Source organism: Daphnia pulex, chromosome 11 (assembly GCF_021134715.1).
Source record: "Daphnia pulex isolate KAP4 chromosome 11, ASM2113471v1".
Classification (NCBI taxonomy): Eukaryota; Metazoa; Arthropoda; class Branchiopoda; order Diplostraca; family Daphniidae; genus Daphnia; species Daphnia pulex.
This window is the reverse complement of record NC_060027.1, coordinates 6,113,150-6,137,787: the sequence shown is the minus strand read 5'-3', so window position 1 is coordinate 6,137,787 and position 24,638 is coordinate 6,113,150. Positions and strand designations below refer to the sequence as shown.

The 24,638-nt window shown below is 40.4% G+C and overlaps 3 protein-coding genes across 7 annotated transcripts; 1 reads left to right on the top strand and 2 right to left on the bottom strand.

The window, feature by feature from the left end:
- Window positions 1–509: 509 nt before the first annotated feature.
- LOC124208326 (vacuolar protein sorting-associated protein 33A-like) lies at window positions 510–2,669 on the bottom strand. Of its 2 annotated transcripts, none has more exons than XM_046606104.1 (9): window positions 2,526–2,669; window positions 2,314–2,447; window positions 2,061–2,254; window positions 1,912–1,999; window positions 1,744–1,848; window positions 1,379–1,676; window positions 1,180–1,306; window positions 958–1,118; window positions 510–873 (listed from the first exon to the last, which is right to left on the bottom strand). In XM_046606104.1, the coding sequence occupies exons 3-8, from the start codon at window positions 2,168–2,170 to the stop codon at window positions 1,052–1,054; spliced, it is 795 nt and encodes a 264-aa protein (XP_046462060.1). In that variant the 5' UTR covers window positions 2,171–2,254; window positions 2,314–2,447; window positions 2,526–2,669; the 3' UTR covers window positions 510–873; window positions 958–1,051. The 2 variants fall into 2 exon arrangements, with proteins under 2 accessions (XP_046462060.1, XP_046462059.1); XM_046606103.1 differs by having other exon boundaries at window positions 949–1,118; window positions 2,526–2,668.
- Window positions 2,670–4,592: 1,923 nt separating this feature from the next.
- On the top strand, window positions 4,593–18,865 carry LOC124208199. 4 transcript variants are annotated; one of them, XM_046605943.1, is made up of 17 exons: window positions 4,593–4,890; window positions 5,452–5,628; window positions 13,794–13,851; window positions 14,049–14,125; window positions 14,241–14,381; window positions 14,492–14,555; window positions 14,626–14,721; window positions 14,799–14,899; window positions 14,983–15,114; window positions 15,183–15,356; window positions 15,484–15,825; window positions 15,919–16,620; window positions 16,717–17,088; window positions 17,174–17,386; window positions 17,478–17,661; window positions 17,749–17,895; window positions 17,966–18,865. In XM_046605943.1, the coding sequence occupies exons 2-17, from the start codon at window positions 5,533–5,535 to the stop codon at window positions 18,004–18,006; spliced, it is 2,940 nt and encodes a 979-aa protein (XP_046461899.1). In that variant the 5' UTR covers window positions 4,593–4,890; window positions 5,452–5,532; the 3' UTR covers window positions 18,007–18,865. The 4 variants fall into 4 exon arrangements, with proteins under 4 accessions (XP_046461899.1, XP_046461900.1, XP_046461898.1 ...); XM_046605944.1 differs by lacking the exon at window positions 5,452–5,628 and having other exon boundaries at window positions 4,613–4,890; XM_046605942.1 differs by lacking the exons at window positions 4,593–4,890; window positions 5,452–5,628 and adding an exon at window positions 6,361–7,106.
- Window positions 18,866–19,745: 880 nt separating this feature from the next.
- Window positions 19,746–20,778, bottom strand: LOC124208200 (SAYSvFN domain-containing protein 1-like). The gene is made up of 2 exons (XM_046605946.1): window positions 20,252–20,778; window positions 19,746–20,179 (listed from the first exon to the last, which is right to left on the bottom strand). Exons 1-2 carry the CDS (start codon window positions 20,552–20,554, stop codon window positions 19,853–19,855), a joined length of 630 nt encoding a protein of 209 aa, XP_046461902.1. The 5' UTR covers window positions 20,555–20,778; the 3' UTR covers window positions 19,746–19,852.
- Between the last annotated feature and the right edge of the window lie 3,860 nt (window positions 20,779–24,638).

The following is a 24,638-nucleotide window of genomic DNA, read 5'->3' as shown; positions in this document are numbered from 1 at the left end:
CTAACATGTCAGCTTCAACATTTTATTATAGGAAGACCAATCAGAAGACGATAAAGAACCGCGAAATTAAAATTTTTTAACTGGGTTATAATTATAAGAAGCTAGATTGCTGTTGATTTCTGTGCTGTATGGCTCCCATAGTGGCCGTTTGGGGCGCCACTGCAGTGCAATCAAATCAGCTGGGTGCCTGGGATCAGGGCATCAGGCTTTGCACAATTGAACTCAACAAAAATTTAAATTTTGCTGTTGTTTCGCGGCGTCCGATTGGTCTTGACAGCTTTATAAACGACGGCAGAATGCTCAAAAAAGCTGTCAGTCAGTAAATTACAATTTTTAGACTTTTTTCCTCGAGTGATTTTAGGGTTTTTTTGCTACAAGACCCTTCCAGGTTCGCCCTCGGGTATTAACGGGCAAGATATCAGTTAAAAGCTTTTGCTTATATTTTCAAAACAATTAAAATGTAGGAATTTCGTAAGATTTTGTTTATTGTAATTTCCTGGATTTTTTTGCTGTATCATTTACGAAATAAAATAATAAACAATGTAAATTCTTGAGTTTAACTCAGACAGTGGCCCAATTTCTCCATCACAAGGGCTGAGAAAAAAAGGCAACAGTTCAGGGTACAACATCGAGGCAACAGTTCAGGTTACAAGCGAAGCCATATTTTAGGAAAAAAGTTTGAGGCAAGGCAACAATTCAGGGAAACAGATGGAGGCAACAATTCGAGAAAAAAGATGAGGCAATTAGCTGCAGTCGATGTTTAAGGACGTCAAGTAATTAAGATCTTCAGACAATCAGTAAAAAAGGATTTGTTTACTGATTGTCTTTAAGCCACTCCCTCAGCTCCCTTTCATCAGGTATATCCGGGTTGATCTAAAGAGAATACACAAGAAAAAAAAATCCCGATGAAAAAAACGGCTGGAGAAATATTATTGAGTTTAAACTAACCATGATTACCGAATCATCGAAGGAGTCTAGGAATATTTCTCCACTATCGCGTGCGAATGCAGAAACCTTAACACCTCCAAATGCAACAATGGCGTTATCCAGGCTACTGAGCTGAAATAGCTTTAGCTTTGCGACTGAGTGCAGTACCCACGGCTGAAAAGTTCTTGTCCCTGCGAAAATAAATAACTTTAAAACTGTCGGAAGCAAAATTTGTCTGATTCAAAATTTCACCTCAAATCAGCGTAAAGCTCTTCGGCCGAGTTTAGAACAACAGATTTAACAGAGCTACCATCAGAGCGAGGTGACTGGCCCGCATGTGATGAGGCTTGAAAATTTTCTCCTGGAAGCTTGACTGTATCTAAATAACAATGAAACCACAAAATGCAAGTAAAATAATTGTTTTACTCAGAAGCTAACAATACTTTCTTACTATGTTTTATTCCATAGAATTCGTCGATTTGACCCTCATAGGTCAACTGAGTGACAACAGGAGTTATCAAATCTACAGTCCTATCAATGATCATGAGAGTGTCGAACAACGGAGACATGGGGGGATCACAGTCTACCCCAATATCACGTCGCATTCGAGTCATCAATTCGAATACGTTACGGGCATGGCGCCCCTTACCCACAACGTTATTGGGGAAAATGCCATATAAACTTTGGAGGGACATTAACCCATGAGCAATTTGGTGTAAGGAGCTGATTTCATTGTCAACATATAAATCCTGAGAATAAATTTGAAGAAATTGATGACAAGCAATCCCTTTCAAAGTTTGGCTCATAAATAAATACCTTGAAAACATTATCGAGTTCCATTGAAATGACATCACTATCTAGTGGGAAAAAATCAACAGGCAGTTCATCAATAGAAGTAAGAGTTCCATACACTCCTTTGTCCTAAATGAAGTAATAATTTTGTCAACAATTTCTTCTTCGCTGATTTAAGTAACTTTAACCAACCTTGAGCCGCTGTTCACATACTGCACTTCGTCGGGAGACAAAAATTAACTGATATTCCTTACTAGCAGAATGTCCTTGGCTTTCTTCGCTGAAATGTAAATTAACTTATTGTTGACTATTTAAAGTTAAAATATGTAGATTATTCATACCTGTGCAAGTTATCGGCAATACAATCCATCAGCTCAACTTCAGGTCTTGTGATGAACAGTATATTTTTAACAGATATGGAAGGCAAGCGCCCAGGTTTTAACTGGAACATTTTTACAACATCTAGTTCCTTAAGAAAACTGTATTCTGCCACCAAACCAATGGGGCCAGTGAGTTGTTCATCCCAAAATATTGCCTAGCATAATTGATGAATTTACGTACATTTCTTAAATGGAATAGCACACACCAAAATACCTTTGTTCCACTGAACTTCTCTAAAAGAGAAACAATATCCTGTAACAATAACAAAACTGTTGACGAAATTTATTTTTACTGAACAAGACATCAACAGACTGTCAACAGACAACCTAATGGATTTTGTGGTTGTCCTAAGTCACAAAAAGCTAATGACTAAATCCGCATAAAAATTAATAAAATTTAGTATTACCAAATGAATCGAAACTTACCTAAGCGCTGAGATAAATTACTGTAAGTTTACACAAAAAGTTTGAAGAAAATCGATGCAGTAGTTTAGTTTTCTATAAATTTATTCTGATTCTGAATTAAAGGTTCTGGAAGCCTGGCTCAGAACAGCGTTCACTCCCCCACATCCCCCCCCCCCCACTCCTACACACACACACACCCGCATTTACTTTAATGCCTTCTGGTAGTACAAGTACTACCCTCAGGGATAAATTTCACTTGCTACATTGTGTCAAGAATTTAGAACGAAAAATTGCTTCAAAATCACCAAAAGACGGCACCGTCGGCACTTCATCTATTAGTTTGGTCATTTTAGCTTTTTTACCTCAAACAATTAGTAATTAGAAATTTTTTTAATGAGCACTATTTCTACTTACTTGTAAAGGAAGCGTTTAAATTAATTTTGAAATCGTATCGTGGGATCCCATATAAATTTTCAATTAAAAATTAGAAAATAAGAAATGGGGGACTAAATTTGAATATTTTATTATTTTTAGTACATTTTATCAAACTTTATACGTCAATAAACGTGTGTTGCAAATTTAAATGTTTTTGATGTAGATTTACTATTTTTTATTTAAATTAAAAGTTACTGAAATTGGTTTCCGCGTCGAAATTTTTTCGCCGTATTTAACACGGCGCTTATGGCGCTACGCGTCTTCTTAAAATTAATGCTACATAACAACTAAATAACCTAAAAATCCCCACATAGTCTAGTTTTGGAGCCAATATAACCTAGTTTACTTTTTATTAATTAGATTTTATGAAAATAGCACAGCAAAAAAGTTATTAACATTAGAAAAAACTACCCTTTTTCCAAATTCCAATAGGTTTCGGCAACAAGTTTTGGCACCAAGTTGCAGCGGCCCCCCGCCCCCCCCCCCCCCCCCAAATGTCAACCTGGCGGGTGTGTTGTAAAACCTATTGGAATTTTGCGGAATTTGGAAAAAGCCCAAAAAGGGTAGTTTTTTTTTACGTGTTACATACGGCGAAAAAATTTCGACGCGGAAACCAATTTCAGTAACTTTTAATTTAAATAAAAAATAGTAAATCTACATCAAAAACATTTAAATTTGCAACACACGTTTATTGACGTATAAAGTTTGATAAAATGTACTAAAAATAATAAAATATTCAAATTTAGTCCCCCATTTCTTATTTTCTAATTTTTAATTGAAAATTTATATGGGATCCCACGATACGATTTCAAAATTAATTTAAACGCTTCCTTAACAAGTAAGTAGAAATAGTGCTCATTAAAAAAAATTCTAATTACTAATTGTTTGAGGTACACCCCCCTTTTTCGGCTAAAATGACCAAACTATATACCATACCACACGGTCGAAAATCGCAATTCGAGATTTGAGTTGATTTTTGAAATATTTCCGCGAGTTTTCTTTCCTACTTTCGTGATTTTCGTCCTATCCCTTTCAGTGTTAGGTTAGCTAATCGCTCTTATCCAGTCATAATTTCTTAGTCTTGCAACTCAGCATCCGTTACTGGTTTATTCTATGGTTCCTGCTCTCCTCAATAGTTAATAGGGACTTTAGATACCTGATTTGTAGCCGAGATCATTGAGGATTCGCTGACGTACCTCCAAAATCGATCCGTAAAATTGAGAATATCGACCAATTATACGACGATGCAACTAAAGGCTATCAGTGGTGGAGACAAGGGATTGATCTGAAACCAATCTTGATCAATCAATTTTTGACTGATTTACAATAGAAATCAAAACAAAATCTCCTGAAATTTCAAGATTATTCTACAAATTCCCGATCAATACATGATCGGTTGATTTTTCCAAATCCTCGCCTTGTCTTTGCTCAAATGTTTATTTCTGAAAACAAGTAAAAATTACATTCCAAATTTCCCAATGACCCAATAGGACGTACGTAAAAATGAAATCGAAAATAGCCATCAGAGCTTCGGGTTATTTTCCCTTGGGCTAACCGATAATAAAGAGTCAATTTTTAGTTGAAATGTTGACAGCTAGATGGAGAGACCAACTGTGAATGAAGAATTTCCACAAAGAAAATGTAGGCCAAATGATATTCTACTTGGGTCGTAAGAGGGCGGCTGTGTCAGATGTAAGTGAGAGAGTGAGTGTGTTCTTCATGGTTGTTCGTCCCTCTCGTCTTTATGGCGAAAAAATTCCTTTAAATTGCGCTGATTTCAATATTTTATCTGTTTGTGGAATAAAAGTAGCTGAAAGTTGGAGCCGAATTGGCGTCGTTCCTTTTAAATTACGTGTGTGGATGTGTACACTTGCAAGTTACCACTTCCTTTTTCTGACAGCTTGAATGGTTTAGACCCGTTTTGATTACATCTGAAGCCTTACTTAACGAGGTAAGTTTAACCCTGTCGTTTTGCAAGTCCTTTTGATGACTTGCTATTCCTACCGTGCACGAGCATGAAGAACTTGTAGCAACACCAAGAGTTTGTGTTTGGCCTTTTTTGACGGAAAAACAGGACAGGCTGCCATGTTTCTTTTTTTTTACCCCTCACAGAAAAAGTGACGAACATTTTCTTTGACGTTATATTGACTAAATATAACGACATTTTATTCTCAATATTTGGTTGCTTTGATTGAGATCATTTCCCACCCGCAATCAGTGGTCATTTTCGTGCGATTATTAGCTAGATAATTAATAACTCGATGCCAGTCGATCCATTCTTTTTCACCAAAGATTGACATTTCTGTTGCCTTTTGTTTCTGTAGGTTTTGTTCAAGGCTTTGAAACTTATCCAGTAGATGAATTTCCCCACGTTTCACCTATAGTTTTTGGTTCTAGTCCTTTGTTTCGTGATTGTTACGTCAACGACAAGTGAAATGGCCAATTATTTGTTGTTCTGTTTGAAAAGTAATTGAGAAATATTGTTTGATGTGGTCATGATTTTGCCGGATAGATGCTGGTGCCTAGTCTTGTGGGAACCTTAACTTTTCGGATAGATCGGACCATCTGTTTGGCGAGGTGATACGCTAAAAAAATGCTGCCCTTCACGACGTGCTTCCTGAGTGGAAGCGGAGAAAGGAATTTTGTATTGCTCACCGACATGGCCGTTTCTGTCTCCACGGATAATCAGGTAGATTTCAAAACAAAAACAAAACAAAAAGTATTGTCAGATGACTTTTTCTTTAGTTTATGTGACTTGTCATATTGATCGCCCTGGTTTATTTTTCCCCATAGCCTTTTCTTTTTGCCATATTTCAGGCTACTACTTTTTTTTTCCTTTGAGCATTTGAAAAGTGTATAGATGGTTTGCTACTGAGAGCTAGCTATGATGAAACAGGCCTACTGCCTTCGCTATGCCTTAGAATCATAAAAGAAATCTTCAAAGAGACTATGAATTTTAAAATGAAAAAATTCGGTTGCGTCTTTTGCTGGGGGATTCGTCAATTTCCGTCATGTCTTGCTATCGCTCTGTCTGCGGCGGCGCACTGGAAAAAGAGGAGATATCAATTGCGTTCGTTAGTGAAAAGGCAGATTATCGAAGAGATGAATGATCGTGTCCTGTATGAGGTTGGGATTTTTTCTCCATCGCTCCTTGGACGTCCCTTTCGACTTTAGCAATTAAAAAATCGTAGGAACCAAGTTGACGTCATCACAATTGATTATAGATGAATCCTTGCAGATTTTTGAGACTTTTTCATTTTTTTTTTTTTTTTTTCGTGATCGTCGGCAGTCGAAGGGATCGAAGGTGACAAAAGGGTATCAGGTCTATTTCAAGTTGGAGATACGGCAGAGGCCCCAAAACGGCTGTCTGTTTGGTGGTGCTGTTGATTGTTACAGCTCCATTGCGTTGATCTCCCCGTTAAGTCTGACGATCTCTTAAAAGGTCAAGGCTTGTAGGATTGCAGCCTGGAGAGGCCGTTTCCAATGAGAATGCTGCCTCGTTTGCCTTGGTAGTTGGACATGCGGAATAGGCGTTTTGGCCCAGGCTGTAATCTATCGCAGCGTACTAGGAGAGTAAGGAGTCGTCGGCTGTTGAGCGCCATTGATGTGTTGTGATGGTAACACCGGTGCACGGGAGCCGGGGAGCCTCTCTTCCAATCGTTCTCCAGAGATGTTTTCTCCAAAGGGTGAGAAGGAGGGTCGAGAATGGCAGCGGATGCGCACTGGCATCACATGATCACTCGCTCCATCTCTCTGTAGTCGCACGAATCGTCAATTTTCTCCCCCAGTCACAAACGGAGAGGCTAGTCTCTAGTCGATTGACTCGTAGAGCTTCTCGCCCGATTCACTTGATTATTATGGGCCATTTTTTCAAAAGGGGAGGGGCTCCACCGACTTTTCAAACTCGGCTCTGAAATCACACGCTATGTCGATTGGCTTGTTCCGTTTACCGTGAATGACAAGCCAAGAGATAATCGGCAGCCACCAGTGAGCGTTTCTGTCTTGTGTATTGCAATGAGTGTGAATTTCTCCAATCGCTTTTGACGAGCATCGTCTGCTGCTGCTGCTGCAATGCCAAATCTGTGGCGAATGGTGGGCGGCTGTTTCGGTGGCTGCCCCGTTTCGTCCGAGTCGAAAACGACAGATTCACACCATTCGTCTGTTGAAGTAATTCGCCTTTGATTTGATTCTTTTTTCCTAATCTCAATGATCCAAACATGTTCTCCGTTCCCCCATCTCCGTGTAATAACGTCTTGCATCTGATCACGTGATGGCTCGTCTCTTTCAACCGGAAACGTGGTCGGGGCGGTCGATAGACGACGAGGACGCTCTCTCCATTATCGATTGGTTATCTTCCCGGATCCAAATTTCCTTTCTATTTATTGCTGCACAAATTGAAATCCACTGGGTTCGTCTGCTTTAACTCTTTGCAGCTTTTGAGCTCGTTCGTTCTGTGAATCTGTGAATCGACCACAGCAAGTTGGAAACAATCGGAATGAGCAATTCTCGCGAGGAATGTTTCATTTCGGTTTATTCAGTCCTTTGCCAAAATAATTTCCAAGCATATTTCTCGTCTCCCGTGAAAATGTCATTCTACTTTTCACCAAGGGTCAAACTTCGAAAATTTAAGGTCTGATTGAAGAAACTGATTGATCAGAATCAATTAGCCTTCTTGAATGTAGACCAGTATTCTTCTGTTTACTATATTTAAAATTTTTAGTGAGTAGTGTGAACATGTTTTACTTTATTATTATTTTTTTTTTCGAGTTGCATTCACGTGTGCATGCTACAAAACAACACAAAAGGGATTTTCGTCCTAATTTGTAGTTGGTCAAATTGCTATCTGTTGTGTCGACGTCGTTCGGGGTGAAGCAATCCAAGCCAAATCTCAATCGATGTTTATGGCTTCAATGTACCCAAGTTCAGTCAATTCCTCGGCTGAACGGAATCTTGCCTTTTAAAAAACATTTTGAAAAAAAGATTTGGTCGGCCATACCAATTAGTATCGATTGGATTGAGTTGCCAACACGAGAAAAACGGTTCAGCATCAGTGAAGCTGCGTCAGTTGCTTGATCGATGCCTTTGACCGATTTGGCTTCAGCGTGAGATGAACAGTTTTGGGTGTAATTGAGTGCGGTTATTAAATCGTCTCGGATTCGAAATAGGCAAGCAGTTGCAAACGGCAACGATTCATTTCCAATAGAGATTGGCTGTTCGATTTCGTAATGTTAAAAAAAAAAGTCGATGGTGTTGAAACTGGTTTGCCGATTTTTGACGTCTCTTCGTTTTTTTGTTTTTTGTTTTTAAAAATTTAGTATGCGCGCCTTTTTTGTTTTCTATCGGCCTTTCTTTTTTTGTTTTCTTCAAATTTCTTGTCGGAATGCCTATATAGTGTCTGCTGGTGTATCGTGAATCGGCTATGGTAATGGCGGTGGTAGGCCCTTGTATGATGAATGCCAGCTGACTTGTAAGCAGCCCAGCATGCATCGGAACCAAGCGGCGCCGAGCGTAGTATATGAAAACGGCAAGTTTGAGGGTGCCGTTGATTGTCCTAATGATGTCCGAGGAAAAAAGAAGAAAGAAAAAAGACTTTCAATAATAGAGAGAATGGGAAAAAAAAGCGAAAAAAAAAAGAAAGCTGTATACAGCCATGCACACAGTGGGTGTTTGGCGCCTTCCGATAATGGGGTACCGCTGGGTTTTTTAAACAACAACAACAACAACAACAAACAAAAACAACTTGTTTCTCCTCCTCCGTCATACATGTCTACATTGCATTTGGCTTGGCTCATCGCCGCCATTGGGGCTCGTATTCTTGGTCTACGGTAGAGCAACTTAAGAGAGAGAGAGAGCTCTTTCTTCTCTTACATCTACGACGACTCGTTTCACCACCGGCGTCAAATTCTGCTGCTGACTTCCACTACTACTAGCATTCTCTGTTTCTCTCGGTCTGGCTGGCAGCTCCAGCTCCTTGTGCATATTCAAATGTTATGTATTCAATCAACGTAACCCACGTCCTTTAAGCCAGTCGGCTGTCGGATTCTCTTTGATCAGAAATTCCCCTTGATCAAGCCGTAAAAGATGGATTAGCAAACGGAGGAGATAGAAATCAATCAGTCGGCCATTGTGCGCCTTCAACTTTTATATCTACATGTGGGAAAGGAGGAGATTTTTCTTTCTTTTCAATTCAATTCAACTCAACTCCTGGATACCAAGAAATCCCGACGTGAACAATCGGTCAAGAATCTAAGCAGGTTTTCAATTCTTTTTTTTCCCTTTTCTTTCAGAGTCGACACCCACCCAAAAAATGTAGCGGCTCATAGTCTCCCGATTTTTCAAGTTTTACTAACTCGCGCGGGATTTGATTTGATTTGCTTATTTTCGTAGGTATGCACATTTTTGTTCAGGTAAATTATCCCGTCTGTGTGTCACTAGTTCCTGGTCGACTCGATGACGTGGCCTAGGGGAGGGAAACTATTTTGATTCAACGTAAAAATGCATATCAATTGCGACCATAATGAATGTTTGATAGCATCGACGGGTTCTTGGCGGCCGGCCGAGCTCGGCGTCCAAGAACACGAGCGACACACACGCACACACACTCAGAAAGGCATTTTTCTTTTTCTTGTTATTGCTTTTATTTTGGGGGAGTTCTCGGATTGGTTTGTGCGAGAGTCAAACAAAAGGAAATGGTTAGATAGATGGAGTGTGTCGGCCATTTCCTGTTGGGGCTTGTTTTTCATTTGCGCGCACCAGTCATCTAATGGCCAGCGCCTTTCTTTTCTCTCTCTCTGTTCATTTCTTTTTCTTTTTCTTTTGATTTCGTCTCCATTCTTTATTGCTCGTCTCACTCGCCCAGCATTGGCGGTGGTGGCGTTTCAAAGAGGCTGCTGCACTACACGCACACCTCGACCAACTCCGACTCACCCCTTATCGATTTCCGATCACGAACGCAGCTGTCGCTGATGAACGTCACACCTCTTCTTCTTCTTCTTCTTCTTCTTCTCCTTCTTCTCTTTTGGCTCGGCTAGGCGACGGGCGACCAACTATAGGGGTCTTTGGGTCTCTTGTCTTGCCTGCCCAAACATTCGACATCATCGCCATCTGTTTAAACCGAGAAGCGGCCAGCTAAAAATATCTCATCTTCCAAAAAAGAAAAAAAGAAAAAGAAAAAAGGGGTTATACGCCTGGGTGTTGAGCCTTATGCCCCCCACCCGTTGGCGCTACGTGAGAGATGTTGTGCGTGAATATCAGGAGATGGCACGGGTCAGCTCTGCGAGACAGTGCGCGTTTTGTGGTATTTATCGCTGTTTTTTTTTGTAAGTCGTTGGCTAATCAATCGAACGGAATCAGTGAGTGGAAACTGGCTCGGTGGAGGGGCCAATTGATGACGTCGCCACTGGGCAAAGTCAGCATGTTGGATTGCCGTAATAATGATCGGGAGATAGCCCAGCCGAAAAAAGGCACAAGAGAAAATTTCGACTTGTAGAGAGAGACGCCATGGCTGTGGAAAAAAAAAAGAAAAATGGTTACATTAAGAAGGAGGGTCGTACCGATTTGCCGACTCAACGGCGCCAACTCTTCTGGCACACACACACACACACACACACTTGACGACCGAAATTATAGCCATCGACAAGCCAAACTTGCAGCTGTCGGGACTACAGGACCAACTAACAACTAGACGATATTCTTTCGCTTCAATGGAGGAATTTCGTTTCTTTCCCTAAAGATGCTGTCCTTTTTTTTTATCAATATCACGTCCCGATTTTTATTTATTTAATGCAATTATATTGCGTCTGGCCGACTACCTTTCGTCGTAGCTCTGGTACCTTGCATTCTATGCAGCATTTCAAGTAATATCCGTTTGCTATTTTGATCAAATCCAATCAGTTGTTTTTGATTAGGGTGAAACGAAACTTGTTCAATTTTTGGTAACTTGCATTAATAACAGGGAAACGGCCAATAGCTGAAGAGACGATAACTAAAAATTGGTATAGGGAAAACACTTTGATGTGGTTAAGTTCTTCTTGAACGTGAATCATTGTGCTTAGGTACACACACACACAAACACAACAAGAAGCATCGCCCCGAGTAAGTTGGGCTTGCATTCCTTTCTAAAATAGGGTTCGGCAACCTGTTCCGTGAAGGTAGAAGAGAATAAAAAGAATCAGCTGATTCTCTATAGAGTGGCCCGAGCAAACGACCTCTTTATCTTTGACGGATTTTCGAGTCAAATAAATGGCCAAGACAACGAGCGGAGGAGAGGAGAAGACGAGATTTGTATTATGCAAGCTCCGAATTTATTTTTAGAACTGAAGATGGATTTGCCGGATTATTTGACATCGGAGCTTGTTCACTTCTTTTTGGTTTTCTCCTTCTTCTTCTTCTTACTCTCAATTTTTCGTCTTTTCCTTTTGCTTCTCTCTTTCCTTCGGCCTTTCTCTGCACCTTTTCTTTCATCGTCTCCTCTCCAACTCTTCCTATTCCATCCGCGTCCCCGATGTTGGCCGGTCAGTGGTTGGTTGGTTGCCTGCTGGCCCGCCGCAGTCAATTGCAACCCGACACACACACAGCGAGTGAGAGAGAGAGAATAACGAAACGAGCATCGGCTTATTCCCAACACTCTCCGTCCGTTTGCCCGTCGAAATAGCCAGCCAGTTTTTGTCTTCTCGTGTGCCGCGTTCTTTGGCTCGAGCTGCTCCCAAAGTTTCCTTACCTCAAGGCGGTGAAGTTGCTGGGATTCGATGGGCGGGAAAAAGTGGCCGACAGATTTTGATCTGTTCAAGTTTTCAGACGCCTTTGCCCGTCGTTCTCAGGTGACAGAAATCTTTTTTAAAAACAGACAAACCGAAATATAGTGGGTGAATAGCGTCGGGTCTTGCAGAAAAGAATCGAAAAACGACCGAGGATGTGCAAGTGACTGGAAATTGTTGGTGAATCGTAGGCTGCTTCGCTTTGCACAGAGTACCGTAAATCATTTCGTCTGACATCTATTACCGCAGGCAATAATATAACAACGTATACACATAGATATATCCAACGCAGAATGATTCTTTGAATGGCTTTCTTTTGCCTTGATATCTCACTGTGTTTATGCGTTTCTTTCTTTTTCTCGACCGAGTTCAAACACACGCCTACGTTCATCTGGCGCGCTAAAAATACATTTTTCCGAGACTTGTGGTGTGTGATTTACGTTTCGAAATTGTGACCTAACAAGAAAAAGAAAAAACAACTTTTGAAAATTTGCGGTTGACCGTCGCATAACCCGAGTTAAACATAATATGATGCCAAATTCATCTTATCAATATATGAGGCTCAGAGTAAATACATGATGGATCAGATTTTAACGGGCAGTTAAGGATCCTTGTTGTTCTGTTTATTTTGGTCTTTCAACCGCAAACGTTTTACTGTTTGTTTTTAAATGAACGGAAATGGGCTATTAGCTCCTTGGAGCATCGACGAGGCAAGTGGCAAGTGGCAAGTGCCGAGTCTGGTCGGTAGAAAGAAAACAACAAGTTGTTGGCGGCTTTTGAGCTATCGAGGTCACGCAGCCATCAGTGTGTGAGACTGTGAGCCTGGCTGCCGTTGCATGAGCGTATGGGGCCAGCCGGCCCGGCCGGCTGTAATGCCAAGGCACGTACTTGTGCCCGTTTCTGCTTCCAAAAGATAGACTTGTTATCAACTTTTCTTCACGGGGCATTGCATCGGCTGCCGATTATTATCTCGGCTACTTTATTTGCGTCGCTGTCTGTACTGCGCCCCCGTCTCCCTTTTTTCTCTTTCTTCTTTTTCTTTTTTCTTTTCTACCTTGTTGTTCGACGTTGCTCAACTCGTGAAATGTTATCGATTTTTCCCAGCCAGCCGGATCGAAGCCAACAAATAGTTTATCAAGTGCCTTGTTCACTTGTTCCTTCTGTTCCATTGTTCCGTCGTCCACTTTGATTGGGTGTCAGGCTCCTCATCTCCCAGTTGATTCCCTGCATCCGTAAACTCTTTTGCCTTTGGTTTTTTGGGGTTCCAAAGAAATCTCATTCCCACTTGTAGTGCCAATGAGCGGTGGTCACGCCGACGCTATAGCCAAATTAAGTGTAACATCCTATTTTCGTCAGTCATCTTTTGGGGATTGATTTGTCCGTCTCCGGCTAACCAATGGCAACGGTTTAGTTACAACCATTTTCCAAGTAGGTAAAGGTGTGTGGTGAATTATCAAGAGTTGTATTAACTTTTTAACAGCCTGCCCAATTGCTGGGCTTTATCAGCTTGGCACTGGCGTATTTTTACGAGACTTTTCTTTCCTCACTATTGTGTAAAGTGTTTGATAAATCCCGAGTCGCGCCTCAAAAGTAAAAAAATCCGCCAAGACCCTGGTAACTAAACGAATAACACGCAATTTGTTTGTCTGCAAAAATGCGTCGGTTTAATATTGAAAGCCAATAAAAAACAACGACAGGACACGATTGATTAATGCGAAATTCCATTCACGTCTCTTTAAAAAAAACGCTTTCCTCCATGAGCTGGAATTTGAATGTGCTCCCGGCCTCCAGTTTCCTGGTTCGCCTCTCGTGCCCAACGTTTTGATTCGCGGATGTGGAAACGAGACATCAACGGCGTCTCAAAGGCTTGATAATGTGCAGCCTTTCTGGTTACTAGTGTTTCAGCTGCTTTACGACGTTTTCCCGAGAGATGTCGATTGAATCATGTTTCCGTGACAACATCCGCTTCCTTCTATTTGCTTTTAGCCTTGCTCTCTCTCTCTCTCTCTCTCGACAATCTTATCGTCTTCATCGATTTTTTAACCATTTCTTTCTTTTTCTTTTTTTTTTCTTTTTTTAAATGACGTGCTTTTTATAGAGCAAAGCTTCGTTCACCTTTACCGAGGGACCTGCATGGAACAGCGTGCAGTTGAAAGGTATAGTTCAATTTATTTTCTTTACTTTCATTGGACTCTTTCGAGCGATAAGAACAGCCCAATTATTATTTTTTTTTAATAAATAGATTCATCGTTAGTTTTATCAACTTGAATACAAAACTATTTTTTTTTTAAATTTAAATCCGTTTCTCGAATGATTTTGACAATTTTTTTGATTGTTGTTGTTTTTTTTTCAGATTCTCAAGTCAGTAGCCCTGGCAAGAATAAGCTTCCTCTAATGCCAGATCTAGCAGAAGAAACTAAATCTCAGCCGGTATGTTTTTGGATAGTATGATTGCGTAGATTTTTTTCATCACTTAATTTCTCTCGATTGGCTGTTGATTGGATTCGGTCGTCTGTTCCTCCTAACCGCTGGACGCCGAGTGCAGCTCGAGCGACAGGTGCGCCCATGCTGGTCTCACAGCGGTCGGTTTCTCACGCTGCATAAACGCCGGAAAAAAAGGCCACCCACTCGGGCTATGACGTCGGACCAGGCCCTCCTTGATGACCTCTATCATGGCCCCACGCACGTTAGTGCTTAATTCATTTGAAACACACAAGCAATGCCGATTGTCGATTGCCAACACTTAAATAACCTCTGTCGATCGTCTTTTATTTTTTATTTTATTTTTCTTTCCAGATACTTTTGGCTAGAATCAGTGAATGGCCTTTTAATGCTTTTGCCCTGGATAGAGCCACAGGGGGTAATATGCTCATTGGATCACGTCTCGACACTTTGATATTCATTTTTCTTTTTGCCCGTTTTCCCACTAGGACGGCCTCTACCGACACTCTGCTTCCACCTTTTCCATCAATACGGACTCATGGCGCACTTTCATCTTGATCCTGTCAAAGTCTGGAAGTTCTTCAGTAAGCCTTTCTCTTCTTGAACCGATCAATACCAACTCATTTCTGATGAATATCTTCTCTTATTATTCATCGATTAGGTCTGGTAGAAGAGGGCTATCACAGCAATAACCCTTATCACAACGCCATCCATGCTGCTGATGTTACTCAAGCAATGCACTGTTTCCTTCAAGAAGAAAAGGTGATTTCCGTCAAGCTCATTTGCTATTTTAAAACAGCTGTTTTCAGAATGTTGGAATTTGTTATTGGGCGATGGGATTACAGATGCGTTGCCATTTAACTCCACTCGAAATTGCCGCCTCGCTGATTGCTGCCATGGCTCACGATTTAGACCATCCGGGCGTTAATCAGCCATTCTTGGTGGCCACGTCTAACCATTTGGCTTCTCTCTACAAGGTAATTTGGGTTGTTTATTTCCAATTGGTAACTATTTTTTCTAAAATGGGGGTTGCCTTTTGTTGTAGAATGCTTCGGTTTTAGAAAATCATCATTGGCGATCGGCTATGGCTTGTTTAATGGAAAGCGGTATGATGGACAGTCTTGAACGCACTTCGGCTCACGAACTACAACGCCAAATTCAATCGCTGATTTTGGCTACCGACATCGCTCGGCAACAGGAATTTCTCAGCGCTTTTCAAGTAATTGTTTTTATTTTTAGCCACTGATTGTTTAACGCAACCGCACTCTCAAATTGTCCCTTCTAAAAAGCCAATTTTGGTTGGTCGAGCAATTTAACGAGCATGGAATTTGTGTGTCTCATGGCAGGGCTTTTTGAACAACAGCTCGCTGGACATGCAGACAGGGGATCACCGTCACTTTATGTTGCAAATCGCACTCAAGTGCGCTGACATCTGCAACCCGTGCCGTCCCTGGGAAGTGAGCCGGGCCTGGAGTTTGCAAGTGAGCGAGGAATTCTACCGACAAGGTGACCTGGAGAGACGACTGGGATTACCCGTCACGCCACTCTGCGACCGCTTCACTTCCTCCGTCTGCAAGATCCAAACTGGTTTCTTCCGTTTCATTGCCGCTCCCCTCTTCGAGGAGTGGCACCGCTTCCAGGCAACGCCACTCTCCTGGAACATGCTAAACTACCTCCGCTCCAACAAAGTGATTTTCCCCCTTTCCTTTTTCCTCCTTTATTTTTTAAATATTTTTATTACCTTGACGCTGTCGATGTTGTAACGGACGATTGTTTTTCAGCTTAAATGGGATTCCATCTTGAACGACGAAGAGTCGGGCGATGTGAACTTGGCCGAGTATCAGCTGCGTGACCCTGCCTGGTCGGAACTGGGCGTTTTGGAAATGGGCATCGAGAAAATCCACCTGAGGAGGGCCTCACTTCCGCCCGGTCGCTCTGGCTTGTGGACCTCCAATTCGGCCAACTCCTCCCGAGTGTCGCAAGTGGAACGCTCAATGGAGGAAGACAGCTCCGGCGCTTCGATGGACCCCTCGAAATGTGTCACTGGTGAACCTCATCCGCCTCGATCTCTGTTACCAGCCGACAGCCACGATGATTCAAGCCTGGCCGAACCTACACCTGGCGACTCGCAGCACACAGCAGATACTCCTGGACTTGCTTTCAGTCTTCCAGCCCGCCTACCTCATCGGCGCGAGAGTCTTCCCTTCAACTTTCCCGATCGGTCTCGAATGGAGTTGATCCAGCGACAGGGACGACGGGAGAGCCTGCCAACCGATTGTTCAAGAACTTTGAATGCCTGCGACGTCCTTCCGGAATTGAACATCACCTCAATGACGCCTCTGCCTTTGAAGAAGGACAAGAGGATTAGTCAGCCCACCAATTGCGTTCAACCCACTACCTCTACTCCGTCCACTTCTTCTGATAGGAGTTTTGGATGCGCCGATGAAAAAGAAAACATCGTTTCCACTGCCTATCTCAAAACTGTAATTACTAATTTAACAAATCATAATAAGCAATCCGTTTAGTTGTGCAGAAAAATGGGTGGAAATCTTTTAAACGACTCGTTTGCTATTGTCTAGGAAACGTCCCGGTTAACGCTGAGAAGAGGATCCGCCCCGACAGCTTTGCATCCATTGAATTGGCTGGATATTCCACGCAGTAAACGCAATTGTCCGGCGACACACTTTGGCCGGCAAGGTTCACTTCGGTTGGCCAAATGTTTGGACCAAAATGAGCCGGGTTTCCGGCGGCGTGGATCTTTGCCCTATGAACTCGGTCGGAAACTCTCTGGTCACGAATCCACCGTTGCCCGGCTCGTTCCAGGCTCTTCCGACTGCGCTGAATTCGACATCGGGGTACGACGTAGTTCTGCACCGTCAGATTTACTACGCAACACTGGCGCTTCCATCGCCAGTTGCTGGATCCAGTTTCGTGATCGAGTTAAAATGAAGGTACATCCATCAGTTTCTTTTTCTTTCTTTATTTTCTTTTCAATTTCTAAAACTTTTGGTTGCGTTTTCCAATCAAATATTTCAGGGTAAAGAGATTGTTGTGAGTGCCGGGACTGGGTTAATGAGTGACAACGGATGTGGTTTTGCTGTGCGTGAATGCCGAAGGCGCTCACTTCGAAGGCGTCGTTCGGGAGGTCCGGAACTCTTTGCTTCGGTTGTCCGCCGCGGCAACAATTTTACTTCGGCTCATCTACCTCCGCTACCTCAAAGTGCCACGTGTACTCATGCCAAATTAAAGGTTTGATTTATTGATTTTATTCCCATGCAGCTTTTTGTTTTTAAACATCGGATTTCATGACTTTTTTTCAAATTGCATCATTGCCAAGCAGAGGACGTCGTCCTTGTCACCTCCCGAATGTAGCAAACCTCTGGTGGGATCCGGAGATTGTAATCGTGACTGGCTTTTGCTGGGAAGACGTGGTTCCGGGGCACTTGAACTATTGGCCGGACTTTGGCGCCAGAATCGGGATCGATCGGAACGCTCCAGTTTTGAATCTGATGATTCTCTTTTAAGTAATTAAAACATCAAATCTAAACTTGTCAAGCGCCAATTACCATGGTTGTATTTCTTCTTCTTTTTAAAAACAAAACAAAAATTAGAACCTCATCGTCAGCGGCTATCAATGGACTCATCTTCGTCGTCAGATGGAATCCCGTGCTCAGCCCTGGAAGAGTACTGCCATTTGATAGGACACGGGAGGACTCAACGACGAGGATCTTGCCCAGCTGACCATTCCGTTTTATCAGGTGAATTTCAATGGCAATTATTACTTTGATCGTATGAGCCGATAATGACGGTCATTTGGACTCGTAACAGGAAGCTCCAGTGGGAATTTTACGCAATTGAACAGCAGATAACACACGGCGTAGATGGATCGAGTTCTCATCGACAGCTTCTTACTGTTTGATGGAATATTTTTATACATGATTTATTTTCTTTTTTACAAATGAAGCTCAGTGTTGATATCTTTAAACAGAAACTCTCATCCTTTTACTTTCTTTCAACGGCTGAATGTTTTTGCTCAACAAAAATGACAAACGAAATTCCACCAAAAAATTGAAGAACTATAGATGAGGAAGCGTTGTTGTCAAGCGTTTTATGTGTTTCTAGAATTTGCTGGCCATCGATTTATTTTGCCTGTGTTTTTGCATCATCTCTGGATTTCTTTGCGTTCTTGAGTCAAAGACCTGCAGTAAAGAGAGACACACAAGTGGCAAGCGAACAGATTAAAACAAAAAAACTAGATATAAAAAAAGAAAAAAGAAAAAAAAAATTGTTCCTACCACTTTTATGTCTGGTTCACTAACATTCCGTCATGTTGTAGCTGAATTTAGAGTTTTTACTTTTCACTTCACTGCCTTTTTTCTTTCCTCCCTTCTCCTTTTTCGAAATTTTTTTTTTCGTTCAATGTTTTGTTAAAGAAATGCATCTAAATTTTATGTCCTAAAAAAATCACAAAAAAAAATAAAAATAAATCTCAAAAATAGCTGACTCCTGCCCCCCACCCTCCCTCCCCCTCCAGATGAGCATTTTTTATTTTATATACATCTACCCCAATCCCGTCAGTCGAGTACACTTTAATGTCACAGAGTTCAAATTAATCGCTGAGTATGTGTTGGGCGTCCTTTTTCCATTTTCCAAGCTTTCGTCCACGTTTACTGTATGGTATTGTCTCGGAAAAAAAAATTATTTAAAAATACACGTTTTTCCATCAAAGTCATCGTCGTCGTCGCAATTTCTTACAGGGTTGTGCTATGGCTGTAACATACCGAAAAGCATCAAGTGACTTTATTAACTTGGAATTTCCTGTCTTATAGTAAGACAATAATTTGTAAATATAATTTGTTTATAATCTTCTTTTATATCCTCTTTTCAAATGAAATATGTATTTTTCAATTATGTTTTCTGGCGGATAGCCGGATACAAACATCATAATGCTTTTATGAGCACATTCTTATTTTAAATTGTCATTTTAAATTCCTTCGACACCATTTACATTATCTACACATTTTTGGGTTCTCTGGAGAAGTTTTATGGAGTAAACACGATAAGCGTTGATGCTGTGGCTGCGGCTTACTTACTTTGGCATCATCTGTTTCACTGCGTTCAAATGAACTTCAGTCTTCTTCGCAGTTATCTAGTTGTAGGCCTAATATTCTCCGAGATAATTAAAAAAATATTATACATTTACCCAACGGTTGAAACATCTGGGAAACAATAAAGTGGTTATGTTATGCTGGCGCAAGATTTGACGAGCTTTTGAAAGAGGCGAAATTTCATACAGTAGGTGAACTGAAAATGGGTGTAATTCCCCGTATGAACTTTTTTAAATATGCGGACAATGCGGTAGCATAAATCCAGCCCCCCCCCCCCCCGGCATAAGACGAGCTCAAATAGAATTTACAAATTCTAAAGGTCTAAAATCTTTTCATTTAAAGACCCTTTCAACCTAAAGAATTTCGACGCTTATTAAACGTTTCCAATGTTTGCAAAAATACTTCAAATTTACAAAAATGAATTTAAATGGTGACTGTTATCTTACTTAAATATTCTACCAGTATTTTCTACCAGCAACTAACTGAACTTACTTTATTGCGATGACACTACATAAATTTATTTTGCTTTAATAATATGATGACACATATTTCCATGTAGCAGAATCCCTCAAATCAGTGTAAAAAAAAACATATTTATAGGATAAATTTAAAAACCGTATCGAATTTCCTTTTCAAATTGCTCTGGTTTCAATGTACCATCAATTGCTTCACACCCAGGATTAAAAACTGAATATGCACTTGGTTCCCATGACTTTCTTTGTCCATTTCGAAAGTTGGTAAATATTAGATAGAAGGCAGAGAAAATAATATAAACTGCACCGAATTCCAGCTCCAAACAAAGCAAATAAAGTACAATCCACAGTACTATTTTCAGAAAATAAAGAAACCATTTGAATTCTCTATCATTACTACTTATTTCATGAGGAGTAGTCTGATTGTGCAGCAGAGAACTTGATTGTTTACTATGTGGAACCTAAACTTGTTTAAGATATAAAATATTTTTAGTCAAACTTCATATTTAAACCTGCATTAATGTTACTTTTACCTGTTTGAGTGATTCAGTTGATTCTGTTTTTCTCCGAGAATAAGGCTTTTGTGTTATTTTTGGTCCTTGATTAGAACTACTCTTTAACTCTGGCTCTTCTGCGTGATTTACTATGGATGCTTGATTTTGGTCGCAGTCTAAAACATTCCCGGCAATTTCGCGAGCAACAGTGACGTTTTCATTTGGACTTCTTAACTTTTCTGGGAAAAGTCTTTCCCATATTGATTTACGATGTGACAACTTAACTTCTGCCTCTTTACGGCGACGATATTCCTTTAGCTTGTCTTCGATGTTGTTAGACATAATTTAATGAGATGATTTCACATGTCATGTCAATTTTTGTGTCAATTATAATACCCGTTTTACCACTTTTACTTGCTTACGTTTTATTTGTTTACTCATAGGCGTCATAGCTCACTATAATTAAAGGCCAGGGACTCTTTCTTTATTATTTGGCGTAGCTTCCTGCATTAGCCCAGAGCTATAGAATACTGGACACTGGTACTGTACGTACCACCAATCATGTGGCGAGCGCGAGCTCTTCCATTGTTTTTTTTCTCTGAAAGTGAAGCCTGCTTGCCTGCCCTGCTCCTTAGCTATAAGCGCCACGGCGGGTGTGTGGAGAACTGGGGAATAGGAATGGAGGGAAAAGTTTCAAGCCCAGATAAAATTTCCGAGAGGAGGAGTTAACATGACAGTGGCCGAGTGGCGCAACCAGTATTCTATAGCTCTGATTAGCCTAAAAATCTCCAAATTTATGCGGCGGATTTTTCGGTAACTAAAATTGAGAATTTGCAGCTAATAACAAGTTAAACCAGGTGCCGGTGTGGGGGCCGGTAGGGCTCTCACTCGATTTGCCGATAATCGATTAATTAATCATTCGATTATAATCGATGGCAAAATTATCCAATCGACGCATAATCGATTAGATTTTTAAAAAATATTATCCATTAGATTGGAAGAAAAATTAATCGATTAATCGACCGATTTTCTAAAATAGTATTTTTCTTATAAAATTTATTTTTGTTGCTGTTAGAGCCACTATATTCCATTAAAAAAATGGTCATAATAGATCCATTATTGCATGTCTTGTCACGGTATAAAAGACCTATTCGTGTTGCAGCTAGGCGTCAAAGAGAATTGATGGTAATAATTGCTAACAGTGAAAATGGTCCGGAAGACGCCGAATGGATTGAGGAAAATGAACTAGACTTGTCAGGCCGAATTCCTGGATATCCAGTGGAAGCAAACAATACTTCAGTTCCCTTAATGCCCATTTTCTCTATTGGTGATCATTATGCTAGTCCATGGGGAAATGTTTCTGTTTAATAATTGTATTAATCCGTTAAAAAGTGTAATCTGGCAGCCAGAAAAATACTTTGCATCGTTAATTTTCAATATGTCTCTGCCAAAAATGATACAAAGAATGCTTACTTTTTAAATACAGAAATAAAATAATTGAGTTTCGAAATATATAAAGGCCTATATTTTTTAGGGGGGGTCGAGCGAACTACTACGTAATTTCAAGGGGGGAAAGTCAGCCCGAACACTTCAATCTACTACAAGGGGGAGGAAGAGGGGTAAAAATCCGCCAAAATCTCATTACGTAGTATGTGAACGGCCCCAAATCATCTGTTTTTGAAAACGGTTTCCTTTAATTTAACATCGGAAATTGCCAAATCGGATTAAATTGTTATTGTAAAGTTAAGTTTTTTTTATAACACCCTAAGTGCATGAATCTCACTCATTCTTCTGATTTTGTTTGAAAGTTGTCGTAATTAGTTACTAAACAATGAATTTCAAGAATTATAATTCGATTCGATTATAATAGTCGATTTTAATCGATTATAGTCGATTTTACTCGATAATAGTCGATTATAATCGAATTTAACGCCTTTTTATTTTATTTATTTTAATCGATTTTAATCGACTTTAATCGATAAGAAAAATTAATCAATCGATTAAAATCGATTAAAAAAATTCTAGTCCATTGGAAATCGATAATGATGTTTTATATAATTATCCGATCGATTGGACCATTTTCCAATCGATTTTGGTCGAGTGGGAGCCCTAGCGGCAGGTTCCTCTTGGTGTTTGTCTTTTTTACTGAAATGCCTGTCGAAAAAATTTTCTGTGCGCGAATTCACGCGAAAAACAGTAATAACCGCGCAGGGCAATTCGTTTATGGCTACCTAACCTAACCTCTCCACCTTGCGCGCATTTAAGTGATTTTTTAAAGATACGATGCCGATTAATTTTCGTGGCGCAGGGACGAAATCCTAGCCAAGGGGAAGAATAGAGGGAAGAGAATAGGGGAGAACAAAGGGGTCCGGCAGTTTTCCCTCTTCTATTCTTCCCCCGGTGCAGGATACGTTCCACGCGACGTGAGAAGAAAAATCAACATTTAATTTAAAAAATCGGGAAAAATCAGCGTATCATTAAAAAAATTAGAAAATTGGCCAAATGTAAAACACGACTATGTAGTCGATCGTTTGTGCAAGTTTCAAATAATAATTGACATATTTGAATTTTTTAGAAATTTTTAAGTAAAATACACTTTAGCTTGGAAACATATGGCGAATGCGCCGATGTTTGCAACATGAGTTACTCGAAATAATCGTTGAAGTAACTTCACTGAAATGAATCATGTTAATCATTATCAGATCGTACTAATCGCTATACTACACTGAAAATGAATCACGTTGAATCATTATCAGATCGTACTAATCATAACTTTATCCTCTCAGGGAAGATCTAAGGAACCAGAACCTCACATGGTTTCCGGAAGCATCATAAACTTAAAAGATATTAAAAAATGGAAGAAAAAAGACACTGACGCCAGAGTGATCCTTATGTCCACCATCACTCCTAAAGAACAACAGGCGTTTGCCAACTGCAAAACTGCTTATGCCATTTGGACTAAACTTGCAGCTCAATATTTTCAAAACGCCTCAGCAAACACACATGTTTAGCAGGCACGTTTCTTTTACCAACAATATGTCGAAGGAAATAACATGATGTCGCACATCACAGCAGCGGAAAGTCTTGCCCAGCAACTCGAAGATCTCAATAACAGTCCAATGACACAATCTCAGATCATGACCAATATTGTGTCAACCCTTCCAACCAAATTCAGGCACGTCATAACAGTGTGGGACAATCTTCCTGAAACTGATAAAACAATACCGCAGCTCATCACTTAACTGATGAATGAACAACACAGGAACAGTAGCTCAACTGCATCACCCGATTCAGAGATACAATCAACAGAAGACAGAAGCTCTTTTTTCAGCCAGACCAGGAAGGTTTATGACCCGTATAGACATCTAGACAGCGCAGACCGAGAAAGAAAATGGGAAGAATGTGAATTTTGTGGACAATTTAATCATTCAGAATTGACGTGTACAAGAAGAATCAAAGAGGAAGCTGGCCGCCAAGACCCCAAATGTGAATACTGCAGAAATTATGATCACTCTGAAATTGACTGCAACAAACGCAAAAGTGACGAGAGAAACAATTCTAAGATATCAAAGGCGTCTCGAGTGAATTTCGCTAAAGCAGTCAATTTCGTCAATTCATACGACAGCGAAGACAACAATGGTGTGGCATTAAGTGCCAATTCAGACTCAATGTACTAAACATTAACTAACCGATATTCTTCGCGAAACTTCTATACCACTCTCTCAATTCAAATTTTTCGTTTTCGTCTAATCTCTTTTTTTATTCTTGTCTTTATCGCCTGGTTTGAGGGGATGTGTTAAGTTTCATGACATCTATATAGCGTCATTCATGCAAACCAAGCTCTCTTTCATCTACTCACCAAGAATGTTCTATTGTCATTCTATGACGTTTTAATGTCGTCTGTTCTGTTCTCTGTCTTATCTCATCTCGTATGATTTCCTGTTCTATCGTCTGTTCTATTGTTCTCAACAAATATAGTCATCTCAGGTATTATCTGGCTGTTAAGCTTTATTTATTTAAACTAAAAACTTAACAATATTGACTACAGGTATTTGATTGTAGAGGAGAAGTGGATGATTTGGGTTTGAATTGTGAATCTAATCGTTTCTTTCTGCCTTCTAGTTGCTGTTAACTGAAGCCTTGAGACCTTTTATTTAGTTAGTATCTCTTACTTGTCTCCCTCGTTGTGTCTTTGAGTAGCTGTATTGGACTGTTAAAGGAAGGGTGATTATTCTTGTTCAAATTGTTAATATTATCTTTTCTTTCCTTCTTCTAGTTCCTTTAACTGAAGCCTTGCATGGTGTCTTATTACGGTCTGTCTCCCTTGCTTGTCTCCCCTGCTGTGACTTTGACGTCTTTATAGATTCTATTGATAGATGATAGAAGGGTCATTAAAATGGAACCAAGCACAAGTGCCTCCGAACAC